The 19,681-nt window shown below is 51.1% G+C and overlaps 1 protein-coding gene across 3 annotated transcripts in view; it reads right to left on the bottom strand.

Moving 5' to 3' along the window:
* The window catches only part of PTDSS2 (phosphatidylserine synthase 2), a 44,379-nt gene that overhangs the window by 7,816 nt on the left and 16,882 nt on the right, over positions 1-19,681 (bottom strand). For 2 of the 3 annotated variants that reach the window (XM_064287483.1, XM_023542210.2), the window contains exons 3-4: positions 18,242-18,324; positions 12,647-12,714 (exon numbers count right to left, since the gene is read on the bottom strand). In XM_064287483.1, the coding sequence (XP_064143553.1) occupies positions 12,647-12,714; positions 18,242-18,324 (151 nt within the window). The remainder of the gene's footprint in view (positions 1-12,646; positions 12,715-18,241; positions 18,325-19,681) is intronic. The other variant, XM_023542211.2, reaches the window with a different exon arrangement.

The following is a 19,681-nucleotide window of genomic DNA, read 5'->3' as shown; positions in this document are numbered from 1 at the left end:
AGCAAGGTCACAGAATACAAGATCATGTAATGAACAAAAGTTAACTGCTTTCCTATACAAGCAACTGAATGTTTTTTTGAGTCAAATACATGGATCACACCCTGGAGTCTCCACGAGCTTTGCGTGGGCCTTGTCAGCTGCTGACAGAACTTGCACCCAGCCAGCCGTGGGACTTTTCCATCCACAAGGCTGCCTCCACATTTCACTACAGCTTGGTACTTCGAGAACGAACTCAAGATTCACTTGTTGGAACCGTGGAGCTACTTGACCTTGACCATGACCTAGGGTTCGCTTCCCTCTTCTTACCTAGTTGACTAATTAGGAACTCAACAAATGGCCATGTCTTATCGCAAGTGTAATCAAGCCCTCTTTGTTCATTAGTAAGAGAGCAAGGTTTCCCTTTAAGGCCTGTTGCAGATTCCCACTGATAAATCCTTGAATCGAACTTTGAGATTGAAAACAATTACCATTTACAGTAGCATGCCAAAAAATGAAATACTCAGGTACAAATCTAACAAAATATATACATGATCTATACATGGAAAAGTAGCAAAACTCTCATGGAATAAATGAAAGATCTAAGTAAATGGAGAGATACTCCATGTTCAAGTACTGGAAAACTCAATATTGTTAAAATGTCAATTCTTCTCAACTTGATCCACATACTAACACAATCCAATCAGGACCCTGGCAAGCTATTTTACGGGCAAAATGGTTCTAAAGTTTATATGGAAAAGGCAGAATATCTAGAAGAGCCAAAACAGTACTAAGGAAGTACAAGTTGGAGGGCTTATTAGCCCAATACCAAGAGTTACCACAATAAAAAAAAGCTACTATAAATTAAGACAGGGTGGTATTGGTGAAAGAACCGACAAGGATCAATGCAAGAGCACAGAGCGCCCCAGGTATGACCCACCCCTGTGTAGTCAACTGACCTCTGACAAAGGAACAACACTGGAGAAAGGAGAAGCCTTTCCAAGCAATGGTGGTGAACAACTGGATGTTCACATGCAAAAAAACAACCTAGACACCAACTTTACACCTTACACAGAAATTAACTCAAAATGGATCACTGACCTTATGTAAGATGTAGACTACAGAACACCTGGAAAACATAGGAGATAAATCTAGTGACCTCAGGTTGGTGATAAGTTTTAAAATGCAATATCGAAAGCATGAACCATGAAGGAAACCTTGTTAAGTTGGAGTTCATTAAAACGAAAAACTTCTGCTCTGTGAATAACACTGTTAAGAGAATGAAAAGTCAAACCATGGGCTGGGAGAAAATATTTGTAAACACATATCTGATAAAGGGCTTGTATCCAAGATACACAAATCAAACCAAAACCAAACCCAGTGCCATCGAGTCGATTTCGACTGATAGCGACCCTATAGGGCATAGCAGAACTGCCCCATAGAGTTTCCAAGAAGCGCCTGTAGCACTTAAGCACTATACCACCAGGGTTTCCAAGATACACAAAGAGCTCCTAAAACTCAAGAAAAAAAACAAAACCCAAATACAAACTGGACAAGAGATCTGAACAAACACTTCATCAAAGACAGACGATGGCAAATAAACACAAGATGCTCAACATCATATGTCATTAGGGAACTGCAAATTAAAACAACAATGAACTAACACTACTTACCTATTATATTATTGGTGCCATTAAGAATGGCTGTTAGAATGGCTAAAATCCAGAACACTGACAACACCAAACGCTGACAAGGACGTGGCGCAACGGGCGCTCTCAGTCACTGCTGGTGGGGATGCAAAATGCCACAGCCACTGTGGAAGACGTCTGGTAGTCTCTTACAAGCTAAACTTGGCCTTACCATTTGATCCAGCAATTGTGCTCCTAGGTATTCACCCAGCTGATTTGAAAACATATGTCTCACAAACACGTGCATGCAAAAAAATTTTTTTAATTGTGCTTTAGGTGAAAGTTTACAGCTCAACTAAGTTTCTCATACGAAAATGTATACACACATCCTTACGTGACCCTAGTTGCTCTCCCTATAATGTGACAGCACACTCCTCCTTCCCACCCTGGATTTCCCGTGTCCATTCAACCAGCTCCTGTCCCTTTCTGCTTTCTCATCTCACCTCCGGACAGCAACTTCCCATTTAGTCTCGTGTATCTACTTGAACTAAGAGGCACACTCTTCAGGAGTATCATTTTATGTCTTATAGGCCAGTCTATTCTTTGAAGAGTTGGCTTCAGGAATGGTTTTAGTTCTGGGTTAACAGAGAGTCCGGGGGCCATGTCCTCTGGGGTTCCTCTAGTCTCAGTCAGGTCTTTTTACGTGAATTTGAGTTCTGCACCACGCTTTTTTCCTCCTCTGTCAGGGACTCTCTGTTGTGTTCCCTGTCAGCGCGGTCACTGGTGGTATGTGTGTGAGTGTACACAGCAGGTTTATGCATATTTTCCAGAAGAGTGGGAGCCATCAAGAGGTCCTTTAGAAGTGAATGGATAAACTCTGATACATGTGTACGATGGAGCATTAGTCAGCAATACAAAGAAATGACCTATCCAGCCACAGAGTCATGGAAGAACCTTAACTGCATATTGCCAAGTGAGACAAGGCAGTCTGAAAAAGCTACATACTGTATGATTCCAACTATAGGATATTGTGGAAAAGGCAAAATTACAGAGTCAGTGGACACATCAGTGGTTGCCACGGGCTGGGGGGAGAAGGGGAAGGAACGAACAGGTGGAGCACAGGGAACTTTTAGGGCAGTGAAACTATCCGGCACGATACTGAAGTGATGGATACGTGACATTCTGCATTTGTCAAAACCCAAAGAACGTTCAGCATAAAGAGTGAACCTTAATGTACACATTTTAAAAACATTATTTAGGAGGTTGGGGGATCCCAAGAAGGAAGAAGAACGTGACAAGAGACTTAAATTGTCATACAAATATATGACACATTCTCAGTGAAGGGGTGGGGGAGTAAGGTGCTGATCTAAGAAATTTCAGAAACTAGTGGCATCTGTGACAATTAAGGCAAAAGGAATTGAACGTAAGGACTGTACCCTAGTTGATAAAGTCGTTCAGCCACAGGTAAGGGCTAATAACTCTTCCACTGCTATACATGCGTGCTGGGACTGAGCAATTAAATAAACGGATGGTGGATGACCGGTGCTCACTGTTGCTGTGGCAGTTTACCGAGGGGGCTGGGATGACCCCTGTGGTGGTGCTCTATGTCAATTGCCAGTATGAACTCCTGTTTAGCTTAATACAGTCACAGGAGGAGGCTGGGACAACCCCTGTGGTGGTGCTCTGTGTGAAACGCCTGTATGAACTCCTGTTTAGCTTAATACAGTCACAGGAGGAGGCTGGGATGACCCCTGTGGTGGTGCTCTGTGTGAAAGGCCGGAATGAACTCCTGTTTAGCCTAATACAGTCGGAGGAGGAGGCTGGGATGACCTCTGTGGTGGTGCTCTGTGTGAAAGGCCAGTATGAACTCCTGTTTAGCCTAATACACTCACAGGAGGAGGCTGGGACGACCCCTGTGGTGGTGTTCTGTGTGAAACGCCTGTATGAACTCCTGTTTAGCCTAATACACTCACAGGAGGAGGCTGGGACGACCCCTGTGGTGGTGCTCTGTGTGAAATGCCTGTATGAACTCCTGTTTAGCTTAATACAGTCACAGGAGGAGGCTGGGACGACCCCTGTGGTGGTGCTCTGTGACAAATCCCAGTATGAACTCCAATTAAGCCTAATACAATCACAGGAGGAGGCTGGGACGACCCCTGTGGTGGTGCTCTGTGTGAAATGCCAGCATGAACTCCTGTTTAGCCTAATACAGTCACAGGACGAGGCTGGGACGACCACGGTGGTGGTGCTCTGTGTGAAAGGCCTGTATGAACTCCTGTTTAGCCTAATACAGTCACAGGACGAGGCTGGGACGACCACGGTGGTGGTGCTCTGTGTGAAATGCCAGTATGAACTCCTGTTTAGCCTAATACAGTCACAGGACGAGGCTGGGACGACCACGGTGGTGGTGCTCTGTGTGAAAGGCCTGTATGAACTCCTGTTTAGCCTAATACAGTCACAGGAGGAGGCTGGGACGACCCCTGTGTGGTGCTCTGTGTGAAATGCCTGTACAAACTCGTGTTTAGCCTAATACACGTGCAGGAGGAGCCTGGGAAGACCCCCGTGTGGTGCTCTGTGTGAAATGCCAGTATAAACTCCTGTTTAGATTAATACAGTTGCAGGAGGAGGAGGGAAGACCCCTGTGGTGGAGCTCTGTGTGAAATGCCACAATGAACTTCTGTTTAGCTTAATACAGTCACAGGAAGAGGCTGGGATGACCCCTGTGGCTGTGCTCTGTGTGAATTGACAGTATGAACTCCTGTTGAGCTTAATACAGTCCACAGGAGGAGGCTGGGATGACCCCTGTGGTGGTGATTTGTGTGAAATGCCAGTATGAACCTGAATTTAGTGTAATACAGTCGCAGGACGAGGTGGGGACGACCCCTGTGGTGGTGCTCCGGGTGAAATGCCACTATGAACTCCTGTTTAGCCTAATACAGTTGCAGGACGAGGCTGGAACGACCCCTGTGGCGGTGCTCTGTGTAAAATGCCACTATGAACTCCTCTTTAGCGTAATAGAGTCGCACGAGGAGGCTGGAATGAACCCTGTGGTGGTGCTCTGCGTGAAACGCCAGTATGAACTCCTGTTTAGCTTAATACAATCGCAGGAGGAGGCTGGGACGACCCCGGTGCTGGTGCTCTGTGTGAAAGGCCGGAATGAACTCCTGTTTAGCCTAATACACTCGCAGGACGAGGCTGGAATGACCCCTGTGGCGGTGCTCTGTGTGAAATGCCAGTATGATCTCGCCTTTAGCCTAATACACTCCGAGGAGCAGGCTGGGGCGACCCCTGTGGTGGTGGTCTGTGTGAAATGCCAGTGTGAACTTGCATTTAGCCTAATACAGTCGCAGGAAGAGGCTGGGATGACCCCTGTAGTGGTGCTCTGTGTAATGCCTGTATGAACTCGTGTTTGGCCTAATACAGTCGCACGAGGAGGCTGGGACGACCCCTATGGTGGTGCTTTGTGTAAAATGCCAGTATGAACTCGTGTTTAGCCTAATACACTTGCAGAAGGAGGCTGGGACGACCCCTGTGGTGGAGCTATGTGTAAAATGCCAGTATGAACTCCTGTTTAGCCTGATAGAGTTGCAGGACGAGGCTGGGACGACCCCTGTGGTGGTGCTCTGTGTGAAATGCCAGTATGAACTCCTGTTTAGCCTGACAGAGTTGCAGGAGGAGGCTGGGACGACCCCTGTGGTGGTGCTCTGTGTGAAATGCCACTATGAACTCCTGTTTAGCCTGACAGAGTTGCAGGAGGAGGCTGGGACGACCCCTGTGGTGGTGCTCTGTGTGAAATGCCACTATGAACTCCTGTTTAGCCTGACAGAGTTGCAGGACGAGGCTGGGACGACCCCTGTGGTGGTGCTCTGTGTGAAATGCCAGTATGAACTCCTGTTTAGCCTGACAGAGTTGCAGGAGGAGGCTGGGACGACCCCTGTGGTGGTGCTCTGTGTGAAATGCCACTATGAACTCCTGTTTAGCCTAACACAGTCGCACGAGGAGGCTGGAATGACCCCTGTGGTGGTGCTCTGTGTGAAATGCGTGTATGAACTCCTGTATAGCCTAACACAGTCACAGGAGGAGGCTGGGATGACCCCTGTGGCGGTGCTTTGTGTAAAATGCCAGTATGAACTCATGTTTAGCCTAATACAGTCGCAGGAGGAGGCTGGGACGACCCCTGTGGTGGTGCTCTGTGTAAAATGCCAGTATGAACTCCTGTTTAGCCTGACAGAGTTGCAGGAGGAGGCTGGGACGACCCCTGTGGTGGTGCTCTGTGTGAAATGCCACTATGAACTCCTGTTTAGCCTAACACAGTCGCACGAGGAGGCTGGAATGACCCCTGTGGTGGTGCTCTGTGTGAAATGCGTGTATGAACTCCTGTATAGCCTAACACAGTCACAGGAGGAGGCTGGGATGACCCCTGTGGCGGTGCTTTGTGTAAAATGCCAGTATGAACTCATGTTTAGCCTAATACAGTCGCAGGAGGAGGCTGGGACGACCCCTGTGGTGGTGCTCTGTGTAAAATGCCAGTATGAAGTTCTGTTTAGCTTAATACAGTCGCAGGAGGAGGCTGGGATGACCCCTGTGGTGGTGCTGTGTGTGAAATGCCAGTATGAAGTTCTGTTTAGCTTAATACAGTCGCAGGAGGAGGCTGGGATGACCCCTGTGGTGGTGCTCTGTGTGAAATGCCAGTATGAAGTTCTGTTTAGCTTAATACAGTCACAGGAGGAGGCTGGGATGACCCCTGTGGTGGTGCTCTGTGTGAAATGCCAGTATGAACTCCTGTTTAGCCTAATACAGTCACAGGACGAGGCTGGGACGACCCCTGTGGTGGTGCTCTGTGTGAAATGCCAGTATGAACTCCTGTTTAGCCTAATACAGTCACAGGACGAGGCTGGGACGACCCCTGTGGTGGTGCTCTGTGTGAAATGCCAGTATGAACTCCTGTTTAGCCTAATACAGTCACAGGACGAGGCTGGGACGACCCCTGTGGTGGTGCTCTGTGTGAAATGCCAGTATGAACTCCTGTTTAGCCTAATACAGTCACAGGACGAGGCTGGGACGACCCCTGTGGTGGTGCTCTGTGTGAAATGCCAGTATGAACTCCTGTTTAGCCTAATACAGTCACAGGACGAGGCTGGGACGACCCCTGTGGTGGTGCTCTGTGTGAAATGCCAGTATGAACTCCTGTTTAGCGTAATACAGTCGCAGGAGGAGGCTGGGACGACCCCTGTGGTGGTGCTCTCTATAAAAGACCTGTATGAACTCGTATTCAGCTTAGTAAGGCACAGGAGGAGGCTGGGATGACCACTGTGGTGGTGTTCTGGGTGAAATGCCTGTATGAACTTGTGTTTAGCCTAATACAGTCGCAGGAAGAGGCTGGGATGACCCCTGTGGTGGTGCTTTGTGTGAAATGCCAGTATGAACTCCTGTTTAGCCTAATACAGTCGCAGGAGGAGGCTGGGACGACCCCTGTGGTGGTGCTCTGTGTGAAATGCCAGTATGAACTCCTGTTTAGCTTAATACAGTTGCATGAGGAGGTTGCGAGGACCCTTGTGATGGTGCTCTGTGGTAAATGTCAGTATGAAGTTGCGTTCAGCCTAATACAGTCGCAGGAGGAGGCTGGGACGACCCCTGTGGTGGTGGTCTGTGTGAAATGCCAGTATGAACTCGCGTTTAGCCTAATACAGTCGCAGGAGGAGCCTGGGACGACCCCTGTGGTGGTGGTCTGTGTGAAATGCCAGTATGAACTCGCGTTTAGCCTAATACAGTCACAGGAGGAGGCTGGCATGACCCCTGTGGTGGTGCTTTGTGTGAAATGCCAGTATGAACTCCTGTTTAGCTTAATATAGTCACAGGAGGAGGCTGGGATGACCCCTGTCGTGGTGCTCTGTGTGAAATATGAGTAGGAACTCGTGTGTAGCTTAATACAGTCGCAGATGGTTACATATGTAAACATTTATAGATAGATAGTACGTGTATACATAAGAAGCACAGCCAGAATGCTCGTTATAAGTGAATATGGTTAGATTTCGCCTCACATACTGTGGACATGTTATCAGGAGGGACCAGTCCCTCAGGAAGGGCATCGTACTTAGTAAAGTACAGGGTCAGTGAAGGAGAGGAAGATTCTCTACAAGATGGACTGACACAGTGGCTACAATGACGGGTTCAAGCATAGCAATGGTGTGAGCATGGTGCAGGACCCAACAGTGTTTTATTCTGTTGTAGAAAGGCATGCATGCATTGGAAGAGACTTGATGGCACCTAACAACAACAACAAAGATTTACGTACATTTCCTTGCTATCTGTGGAAAGGACCTAGAAGCAGTGACACCCCAGTAGCAATGAGCACACCCAGAGCCCGGATCGTGGTCTCTACACTGCTCTCCAGTAAAGGAACCAGGGCTCCTCAGGGACATGTCTGAGTCAGGGACTGGGGCAGGAAATGCACAAGATGCGCCTGGAACTTCGTGTGGTGCCAGAAAGTAAGGATGTGCTCAAAAAATAAAAGGATGAGATGTGTCAGAGGGGCACAGAAGCTAAGTGAAAGAATCCCAATGGCCCAAGCTGGAAATAGAAAATAAATAAGGTGGCACTGGGTCATAACCCAAAGTATAAACTAAATTTCCATGCGATCTCACTGATACAAATAAACTAGAATAGCTAGAACAATTCTGACAAGGAAGCGTACGACTGGAGGACTCACATCACCTGATTTTATTACTGACTTTAAAGCTGCGGTAATTAAGACAGTGTGATACTGTCAAAAAGACAGACACGGATCAGCTGAACAGAACAGTGTCTAGAAAGACACCCACATAAACACAGCCACGAACCTTGAACCTAAAGCTCAATTTACCCAAAAATAAACTCATAACATGGAGAGCCCTGTGGTGTGGAACAGTTCTTGTTCTTGTCTGTGGTGGTGATTACACCAATCTGCACATGTGATAGAAATGCACAGAAACACACACACACGAGTGAACGTAAAACTCTGTGAAATTTGAAATCTGTGGATGGCAGCAATGTTAGCTTCCTGGATTTGACATTGGACTACAGTCATGCAAGATGTAACCATTCGGGGAACCCAGCTGAAAGGTACAAAGAACCTCCCGGTACAATTTTTTGCAACTTCTTGAGAATCTATCATTATTCTAACACAAAATACTTAGAAAAACAAACTCCACATGGGTGATAGTCTAAATATAAAATATAAAGCGGTAGCCTTTAGAAGAAAACGTTAATAACCTGGGGTTAGACAAAGAATTCTTAAATATCACAGCAAAAGCACAAGTGATAAAAGAAAAATGAAAGACGCTGCTAAGCGAGTACAAAGACGGCCACAGATTTGTCACCTAAAACCTTGTGTCAAGGCAACATAAAGTACTCTCAGAACTCAACTGAGAAAACAAACAACCCAACATGAAAAGGGGCAAAAGACTCGGAACAGACACTTCACAGAAGAGGGTATATGCATTACAAACAGATACTTCACAGAAGAGGGTATACGCATTACAAACACACACGGAAAAAGTTGTTCAACATCACTAGCCACTGCTGCTGCTGTGTGCTCTTGAGTCGATTCTGACTCGTAGCAACCCTATGTGAGTAGAACTGCCCCATCAGGGAAATTCAAATTAAAACTCTTACAACATACCTATTAGAATGACTAGAATAAAAAATACTGACAATTCCAAGTGCTGACAAGGGTGCAGAACTGAAACCCTCACTCGCTGGTGGTGGGACACAAAATGTCCCAGTCACTATGGAAAAAAGCTTGGCAATTTCTTAGAAGGTTAAGGACACACCTGACATATGATTCGGCCACCCCACTCCTGGGTGTGCACCCTGGAGAAATAAAAGCTCGTGTTCACGCAAACATCTGTACAGAACGTTCAGGGCAGCTCTACTCAGAATCACCCCTTCTGGAAACAACCTGGTGTCCTCCAATGGGTTAAGAGTGAGCTGTGGTTCACTGTACAAGGGAATGCTACTAAGCAGAGAAAGGGAACAGAGGACTGGTAACATACAACGTGGACCCATCCTTAAGGCATGGTGCCCAGTGGAAGAAGCCAGGCTCAGAAGTTACATTCTGTATGATTCCAGTCCTAAGACATCCTTGAAGAGAGACCCACAGGCTGGAGGTTGCCTGGGTTGAGGGGAGGCTGCACCGATAAAGGGGTGATGGGCCATTCTGTGTCCTGACTATGGTGTGTTTACATGAATCTACACATGTGTTGAATACATAGAACTGCACACCTATCCAAAAAGTCAATTTTACCTATGATAATTAAAAACAAGCCACACATTGACCAAGTCCTGAGATTCTGAGTAGGGAAGGGCTCTGTAAGTGGATGACCCCCATTAGGGTGTAGCCCCCATTAGGGTGTTGGGAACATCAGGGCATAGACCCCATCAGGGTGTAGACCCCATCAGGGTGTTGGCCCCATCAGGGTGTAGACCCTGTCAGGGTGTTGGCCCCACCAGGGTGCAGCCCGTCAGGGTGTTGGCCCCGTCAGGGTGCAGCCCGTCAGGGTGTTGGCCCTTTCAGGGTGCAGCCCGTCAGGGTGTTGGCCCCGTCAGGGTGCAGCCCGTCAGGGTGTAGGCCCCGTCAGGGTGCAGCCCGTCAGGGTGTTGGCCCCGTCAGGGTGCAGCCCGTCAGGGTGTAGGCCCCGTCAGGGTGCAGCCCGTCAGGGTGTTGGCCCTTTCAGGGTGCAGCCCGTCAGGGTGTTGGCCCCGTCAGGGTGCAGCCCGTCAGGGTGTTGGCCCCGTCAGGGTGCAGCCCGTCAGGGTGTTGGCCCTTTCAGGGTGCAGCCCGTCAGGGTGTTGGCCCCGTCAGGGTGCAGCCCGTCAGGGTGTTGGCCCCGTCAGGGTGCAGCCCGTCAGGGTGTTGGCCCTTTCAGGGTGCAGCCCGTCAGGGTGTAGGCCCCGTCTGGGTGCAGCCCGTCAGGGTGTTGGCCCCGTCAGGGTGCAGCCCGTCAGGGTGTTGGCCCTTTCAGGGTGCAGCCCGTCAGGGTGTTGGCCCCGTCAGGGTGCAGCCCGTCAGGGTGTTGGCCCCGTCAGGGTGCAGCCCGTCAGGGTGTTGGCCCTTTCAGGGTGCAGCCCGTCAGGGTGTAGGCCCCGTCTGGGTGCAGCCCGTCAGGGTGTTGGCCCCGTCAGGGTGCAGCCCGTCAGGGTGTTGGCCCTTTCAGGGTGCAGCCCGTCAGGGTGTTGGCCCCGTCAGGGTGCAGCCCGTCAGGGTGTTGGCCCCGTCAGGGTGCAGCCCGTCAGGGTGTTGGCCCCGTCAGGGTGCAGCCCGTCAGGGTGTTGGCCCCGTCAGGGTGGCTGCTGGCTCAATGAATGAGCCAAATGAAACAGGCTCTGTGACCCACAGACCCAAGATCGAAGGTCATGAGGAGATGGCACCCTCCTCACCTAGCTCTGGGCAGTGGGTGAGTTGGGGGGAGACAGGCACGTGAAGCCACAACTGGTCAACCACGCACAACAGGAGTGCCTCACGTGGGGCCACATTAACACATAGAGCCTTAAGTGCCTCTCAGACTTGGTCATGTGCAGCTGAGAAGAAAACTGCCCCCCAAGGCGAGCAGCCCCTGCTGGACCTCTTACCCAGCCCCGTCCAGCCATGCCCCACCCCTCCTGGGGGGCCAGACGCCCCACTCCACCTGGGGGGCCAGCTTCCACGTGCACACTAGGGACAGGGCTCTGCTCAAACAGAGCAGCTTTATCTTCCCACAACTGGGACTTCTGGGACTTCCCCTTGGGACCTCTGCCCATCTTCACTGGGGTCCAGGCTGGCTGCCAACCACAGTTACTGTGGGGATGGGTGTGCGACGTCACTGTTCACGTGCCATGGAACTTCCCACCGTTCATCTGACCAAGAAAAGCTGCTCCGTCCACGTGCCTAGGGCATGTGCCATGGAACTTCCCACCGCTCATCTGGCCAAGAAAAAGCCGCTCCGTCCACGTGCCATGGAACTTCCCACCGCTCATCTGACCAAGAAAAGCCACTCCGTCCATGTGCCTAGGACATGTGCCATGGAACTTCCCACCACTCATCTGACCAAGAAAAGCCGCTCCGTCCACGTGCCTAGAGCACGCGCCATAGAACTTCCCACCGCTCATCTGACCAAGGAAAGCGGCTCCGTCCATGTGCCTAGGGCATGTGCCATGGAACTTCCCACCGCTCATCTGACCAAGAAAAGCCGCTCTGTCCATGTGCCTAGGGCACGTGCCATAGAACTTCCCACCGCTCATCTGACCAAGGAAAGCGGCTCCGTCCATATGCCTAGGGCATGTGCCATGGAACTTCCCACCGCTCATCTGACCAAGAAAAGCTGCTCCGTCCACGTGCCTAGGGCATGTGCCATGGAACTTCCCACCGCTCATCTGGCCAAGAAAAAGCCGCTCCGTCCACGTGCCATGGAACTTCCCACCGCTCATCTGACCAAGAAAAGCCACTCCGTCCATGTGCCTAGGACATGTGCCATGGAACTTCCCACCACTCATCTGACCAAGAAAAGCCGCTCCGTCCACGTGCCTAGAGCACGCGCCATAGAACTTCCCACCGCTCATCTGACCAAGGAAAGCGGCTCCGTCCATGTGCCTAGGGCATGTGCCATGGAACTTCCCACCGCTCATCTGACCAAGAAAAGCCGCTCTGTCCATGTGCCTAGGGCACGTGCCATAGAACTTCCCACCGCTCATCTGACCAAGGAAAGCGGCTCCGTCCATATGCCTAGGGCATGTGCCATGGAACTTCCCACCGCTCATCTGACCAAGAAAAGCCGCTCCGTCCACGTGCCTAGAGCACGTGCCATAGAACTTCCCACCGCTCATCTGACCAAGGAAAGCGGCTCCGTCCATGTGCCTAGAGCACGTGCCATAGAACTTCCCACCACTCATCTGACCAAGAAAAGCCGCTCCGTCCACGTGCCTAGAGCACGTGCCATAGAACTTCCCACCGCTCATCTGACCAAGGAAAGCAGCTCCGTCCATGTGCCTAGGGCATGTGCCATGGAACTTCCCACCACTCATCTTACCTGGAAGAGGATGAAGATGAGAAGCAGCTCGTAGAGCACACTCACGCAGAGCCAGAACCGCCAGTAAGCTATAAAGACAAAGACAAGGAGGACATGTCAGAGGGCCAGGTCTGTGTCCCCAGTGGCCCACCCCACACTGGCAGAGCTCCCCAGCCTCCCACAGGTCCCTCCCGTGCCCCAGTGAAAAAACCAGTGCCTGGAGTCGCCTCAGCTCATGGCAACCCCATGTCTGTCAGAGTAGAACTGGGCTCCACAGGGCTCTCAATGTTGGTTTTTTGGAAGTTTGCCAGGCCCTTCTTCTGAGGTGCCTCTGGATGGACATGAACCTTCGACCTTTCAGTTAGCAGCTGAGCAGCTACTTGACCGATTACACCACTAAGGAGTCCTCCTCGCCCCAGTAGAGCATTTATGGAGCAAGGTCTAACTCAGTGGGCTGCACAGTCTCTCTCTCGAATGTTTTTCCTTCATTTTTTTCTGCCCCAGTCCTTAAATCTTTTACCTCTTTTTCTTGTCTTACTGCAGTGGCTCAGAAAGCCTACACGAGGCAATAGCACTGACAGCAAGCACCTTTGTCTTGTCTTCAGAGGCAATACTCCTAACTCCTCCCCAGTAGTTATGTTTGTAGGTTTCAAGATATTTCTTACCACATTAAGAAAATCTCCTTTAATTCCACTGTGCTAAAGCAAAAGGAAGAAATGATGAAGTCAAAGAGCTCAAGAAAAGATTCCAAAGGGCAGCTCGAGAAGATAAAGTATCACGATGACATGTACAAACCCCTGGAGATAGAAAACCAAACGGAAAGAACACGCTCAGCATTTCTGAAGCTGGAAGAACTGAAGAAAAAACTCAAGCCTTGAGTTGCAATAGTGAAGGATTCTACAGGGGAAATATTAAACGACGCAGGAAGCATCAAAAGAAGATGCAAGGAATTCACAGTCATTATATCAAAAAGACCTGGTCGATGTTCAACCATTTCAAGAGGTGGCATACGATCAGGAACCGACAATACTGAAGGAAGAAGTCCAAGCTCCTCTGAAGGCACTGGCGAAAAATAAGGCTCCAGGAATTGACAGAATATCAACTGAAATGTTTCAACAAACCGATGCAGCACTGGAGGTGCTCACTCGTCTATGCCAAGAGATCTGGACGACAGCTACCTGGCCAGCTGACTGGAAGAGATCCATATTTATGCCTATTCCCAAGAAAGGTGATCCAACCAAATGTGGAAACTATAGAACAATACCATTAATATCACATGCAAGCAAAATTTTGCTGAAGATCATTCAAAAACAGCTGCAGCAGTATATCGACAGGGAACTGCCAGAAATTCAGGCCGGTTTCAGAAGAGGACGTGGAACCAGGGATATCATTGCTGATGTCAGATGGATCCTGGCTGAAAGCAGAGAATACCAGAAGGATGGTTACCTGTGTTTTATTGACTGTGCAAAGGCATTCGACTGTGTGGATCATAACATGTTATGGATAACACTGTGAAGAATGGGAATTCCAGAACACTTAAATATGCTCATGAGGAACCTTTACATAGATCAATAGGGAGTTGTTCAGATGAAACAAGGGGATACTGATTGGTTTAAAGTCAGGAATGGTGTGCGTCAGGGTTGTATCCTTTCACCATACCTATTCAATCTGTATGCTGAGCAAATAATCCAAGAAGCTGGACTATATGAAGAAGAACGGGGCATCAGGATTGGAGAAGACTCATTAACGACCTGCGTTATGCAGATGACACAACCTTGCAGGCTGAAAGTGAAGAGGACTCGAAACATTTACCGATGAAGATCAAAGACCACAGACTTCAGTATGGACTACACCTCAACGTAAAGAAAACAAAAATCCTCACAACGGGGCCAATAAGCAACAAAAGATTCAATTTGTCAGGGACTTCATTTTACTTGGATCCACAATCAACAGCCATGGAAGCAGCAGTCAAGAAATCAAAAGACACATTGCATTGGGCAAATCTGCTGCAAAAGACCTCTTTAAAGTGTTGAAGAGCAAAGATGTCACCTTGAAGACTAAGGTGTGCCTGATCTAAGCCATGGTATTTTCAATCGCATCATATGCCTGTGAAAACTCGACAATGAATAAGGAAGATGGAAGAATTGATGCCTTTGAATTGTGGTGCTGGAGAAGAATATTGAACATACTGTGGACTGCCAAAACAACGAACAAGTCTGTACGGACCAAAGTACAACCAGAATGCTTTAGAAGGACGGCAAGACTACATCTTACATACTTTGGACGTGTTGTCAGGAAGGATCAGTCCCGGGAAAAGGACATCAATCTTAGTAAATTACAGGGTCAACGAAAAAGAGGAAGACCCTCAACGAGATGGACCGACACAGTGGCTGCAACAATGGGCGCAGGCATAATAACGATTGTGAGGACGGCGCAGGACCGGGCAGTGTTCCGTGCTGTTGTGCGCAGGGTCGCTGTGAGTCAGAATCACTCGACGGCACCTAACAACAACATGCTTAGTTTTATCATGAATAAGTGTGAACTTCCATTGTTCTGCATCTGAGGGTTCATTATTCTTCCTCTGTTAGTGAGTTGTGTTACCCTGACAGATTTTTCTACTGTTAAGCCATTCCCTAACGCCTGGGACAAACCCCATCTGGTCAGGATGAACTGTTCCAGGAAACTCTTCGGGTCAGACCTTGGTGCCCCTCCCAGTTCCCTGTATCAGCCACAGCCCCTCTCCCCGACCAGCTGCCTTTCATACTCTCAAATGAAGAGTTAAACTTTTCATGGAGGGTAACAGGAACGGGGAGTCCACGGCTGTTTTAAAGCGCAAGCGACAACCTTCACCTTCCAAGAACGTCAGAGACACTGTTTAAGAAAGGTCTAAAGTATCTCGTCTCCCTTTGCTTATCCTACTTTTAAAAGAGAATTCACCTTGCAGAGAAAAGGCAGGGCTCACAACGATTTCAGAGACCTGGGCTGGGAGACCAGGTCAGCCTGCTCTAGGGAAATCCTAAAGTGGAGGACCTTTCGGGACAATGCCATGGGCTCTTGTACCCACGACTTGCAGGCCCGGCTTCAGGGGGCCGTAGAGGGATGTGGCTGGGCTGCAGGTGGCATTCAGAGTGCCCAGTGTGGCTGGGGAATAGCTCCCTTGACAGCGACTCCCTGCAAAGGTACGTGGCCCGCAGAAGCGTTAGGGCTACGTTGGGGCTTCTGCCTAACCTACCTGGGAGAATGACGGAAATACAAACGTGGCAAGTTCTTAGGGAAGTTTACTGAAGCTGAGCTACAAACTTGTTCTTCATGCTCTTGTGGGTGTAACAAGTCTGTATGGAAGGTTCTCAGTAGCTCGGCCGCAATAGCAGCTAGAGGTGAATCAAGACTGCAGCCTTTATCCCGGGGGCTCGCTGCACATCCAGTATGGGGTACCTTTGAGGGGGTCCGGCCCACTGCCGGGCCCACCAGCCTGGGCACTCTTGGATCCACCACAGCCGATACCTAGCTGTCTCCTTGCGGCTGCTCAAGACCTCACACCATCCACCTCTGAGCTATGGGGAAGTATCAGGCTCCTCGCCACTCTACCTGACCTCCAGCAAGGCCCCAATCTGCCCACCCATTCACAATATCCAGCAGTCCTTTCTCCTGTATCCCACTACCAGTGTGCGCCCCTCAGCTCCCGTGAGCAGCTCTGGCGCCGCAAGCTGGCCCTGACTCCAGTATTAACACTCACTCGTCCTACAAAACCACGGCTGATGGGGAAAGGGCATCTGGGTAGCCAGATCCCCGGTAATGCTCAGAGGCACTCCAGTTTTCTGAGGGAGCCACAGAAGGCAATAAAGCGTCTTTCTGTGCAAAATCATGAAGGGGGTGCCTTCTTCAATGGCCCAACCCTGGTTCTAGATACCCAGTCTTACTCGTTTTCCAAATAAAGCACCTCCCCAGCGAGCTCAGCTGGGCTCCTCCTTGGCTTGGAGTAGGCTGCATTGCTAGGGGGATAAGGGCATTTTCAGAATTGGGAGGAGGGGGCCACAGGACGTTGGCAGAGCCCCTCAGGGATCAACTTTTGGAGCAAGAAAACTCTTCTCACTTTCCCTCCCACAGCACTACATGGCACAAGACAGGTTCTCACCCTGCCACTTATTCACTCGAAACCTATACAACTGGAGAAGTTTGAGAACTTCCTGCCAACTGCCAAGCTAAGAAGACACCTGGAAGATGGCCCGTGGGTCCAGGCCAGGCCTCCCACTTAACCGTGTCAGCCAATCAAAGCCTGGCCATGTGTGCAGCATTCATCTAGTGTAAACTAAGGGGGGCAGAGCCGGAACTCGGGCCTGCACACAGATGGCCCCCCACACCACCTCCCACAGGTGCCCACCCACATGACCCCCAACACACCACCCCCCACAGGCGCCCCCCGCACACCACCCCCCACAGGTGTCATCCAGCAGTAACACCCCCTAGGCGTCCAGGCCCAGTCAGCCCACCCAGTCTGAGCCCACGGAGCCCCCAAGGGCTGACGTTTCTATACTGGACGTAACCAAGGACCCGGAAGGCTCATGCCCTCTGACCCTGGGACTCTTGCATTAAACGTGTCACCAAAAGCACCCACAGAGGCACGGGTGAAACTCAGCACAGCCTGACAAGTCACCAGAAATCACACAACTCTGAACATGCAGTGGGGACCCGTTAGCAAAGCACAGCGCAGTCAAGGGCACCAGCGGCCACTAAAACCCGTGTGGCACACACCCTGAGGTTTAACAGGGTTGTCCTTCCTGCACGGTTCTTATTTTAATTTTTAAATATTGCTTATATTTTCTACAATCAATATTTATCCCCATTAGGAGGCAGAGAAGAAACACGTTTTAAAAACTATTGTCAACTTCAGGAAAACCAAGCCACCCTCCTGCAGCCAGTCTGACAGGCTGGAGGCCTAGACAGTGAAGGAGCCAGTCCTGGGGGTGTGGGTCAGGCAAGAATGATGGAGGGTACGGGGGAGTGAGAGGGTGGACCTGGGGGTGCGAGGGGGTGGGACCTGGGGAGGGTGGGGGGGGCGGGGGGGACGAGACCCGATGGGGGAGTGGCAAGACCCCAAGGGGGATGAGATCTGGCGGGGGAGCCCAGGCAGCACCCGCTGCTCTTCAGCTCTGAGTTCTGCGGCCCTGGGGTGTGGGGGGCACGTTGTCACCAGGTGTTTGTTAGAACTTGCCATGGCTTTGCTGACGGGGTGGTGGGCTGAAGAGATAGCAAAGTCTGGTGCAGTGGGACTGCACGACATCCTGGGGGGACCTGAGTCCACAGACCCCCGCCCATGTGGCAGCCCGCGGGGTGGTTTGGGAGGCCCCTCACCTGCTCTCAGGTCTGGGAAGGGGGTGGCGAGGGCCCTTGGGGGCAGTTCTAGAGGTCCCTCACCCACTCTCAGATCTGGGAAGGGGGTGGTGGGAGCTCACGGGGAGGTTCTGGAGGACCCTCGGCTGCTCTGTAACTGCAGGGCCCTGGCCACCCTGGGAGAGGGGGCCGGGAAGAGGGACACGGACACTCACACGGCAGCACAGACACAGCGACCTCCCAGGACAGATGGCCGCGCGGCAAATGAGAAAGATGACAGGTTACCTGGGTGAGGTCTGGAAAATGGCCCGTCTTTAGCTTGGGTGACTCCAAAACATAAGAAAACCAAAATACTGGCCACAATACCTCTGCAAATAAAGAACAGACACCCCTCAGTGTGCGTCAGTATGTGCAGCTGGGTCTGCTTCCCTCGGGCAGGGTGGGGACCCATGGGGACACCCAGGGTGGGGACATCCCCCTAAAACGAGAATAGGAAGGCACTGGGCCCAGCTGAGCCCACGCCTGCCACAGAGCTCTGCACACAACACCCAGGGCACCCTTAATGGCATCACAGGAGGAGGGTCAAATGGGCTGGGCCCACAGGGAATGTCTACACAAATTTATATCCTGTGGGGCCTTGTTCAACACCATGGGACTCCTGTAATTCACAAGAAAATGAAGTGAAGTGACCACACTGTACAAAAGACAGAAGGCACGTGCAGGAAGAAAGGAGCCAGACACACAGAAGGAGCGCTGTGCTGGGGCAGCACCGTGCACACAGGGTCGGGGGCAGGTCACGTGGACAGGGTTGGGGTTCAGCACTATGCAGACAGGGTTGGGAGCAGGATGCGTGAATGGGGTGGGGGGGTTGGGGGAAGCCCAAACCAAACCTGCTGCCATTGAGTCGATTCCGACTCATAGCGAACCTATAGGACATAACAGAACTGCCCCACAGAATTCCCAAGGAGCGCCTGGTGGATTTGAACTGCCAGCGTTTTGGTTAGCACCCATAGCTCTTAACCACTAACTACACCACCAGGGTTTCGGGGCAGAGAGGGGGAAGAAGCACCATGCAAATGGAGTCAGAGGCAGGTCCCGTGGATGGGGTCGGGGGGAATGTGGCATGGACAGGGTGCAGGGCAGATCACGTCGATGGGGTGGACCCTTAGGTCAGAAGGAAACTAGGTGCCACCGACATCAGCAAAGCTTCATGTGACGGAGTGTAGCTCCAGTGCCAAGACGTCCCCCCAGGCGGGGCCTAGGAGGACAGCGCGCTGTGGCCTGCAGGCTCGGCAGCCTGACCAGCAGCTCCCACCCCCATGGGCTGTTGTGCAGGCAGCAGAACTCTGGCCACGTGTAGCTCAGCAGATGTCCCTCAGGCACGTGTGCACCACCTCCTGGCCACGTGCGGCCTCACTGCTCTGCACAGCCTGTGCGGTCCCTGGCCTGTCCAGGCTGTGCCGAACTGGTTTTTCCGCACTCCAGTGACTCACTTCCATTGACAACGGCACCATCGCGCCACCGTTCACAGCGACCGTCCTCATGCATCCTGGGGGATGCGGGCGGCATCCCTGTTTGGTGCCAGACCACAGACCACACATGTCTCCCATGCCCCCCACTTCTGAGCATGCAGAGGCCTGCATCCTCCACACACAAGCCACTGGGCCGAGATGCAGGGCTGGCAAGTTCCCACTGGTCCTTGGGCTGGGTGTCCTCAGTGTTCTC

This window comes from Loxodonta africana, chromosome 7 (assembly GCF_030014295.1).
Source record: "Loxodonta africana isolate mLoxAfr1 chromosome 7, mLoxAfr1.hap2, whole genome shotgun sequence".
Classification (NCBI taxonomy): Eukaryota; Metazoa; Chordata; class Mammalia; order Proboscidea; family Elephantidae; genus Loxodonta; species Loxodonta africana.
Note: the sequence above shows the minus strand (reverse complement) of the source record. Positions and strands in the feature narration are given on the sequence as shown.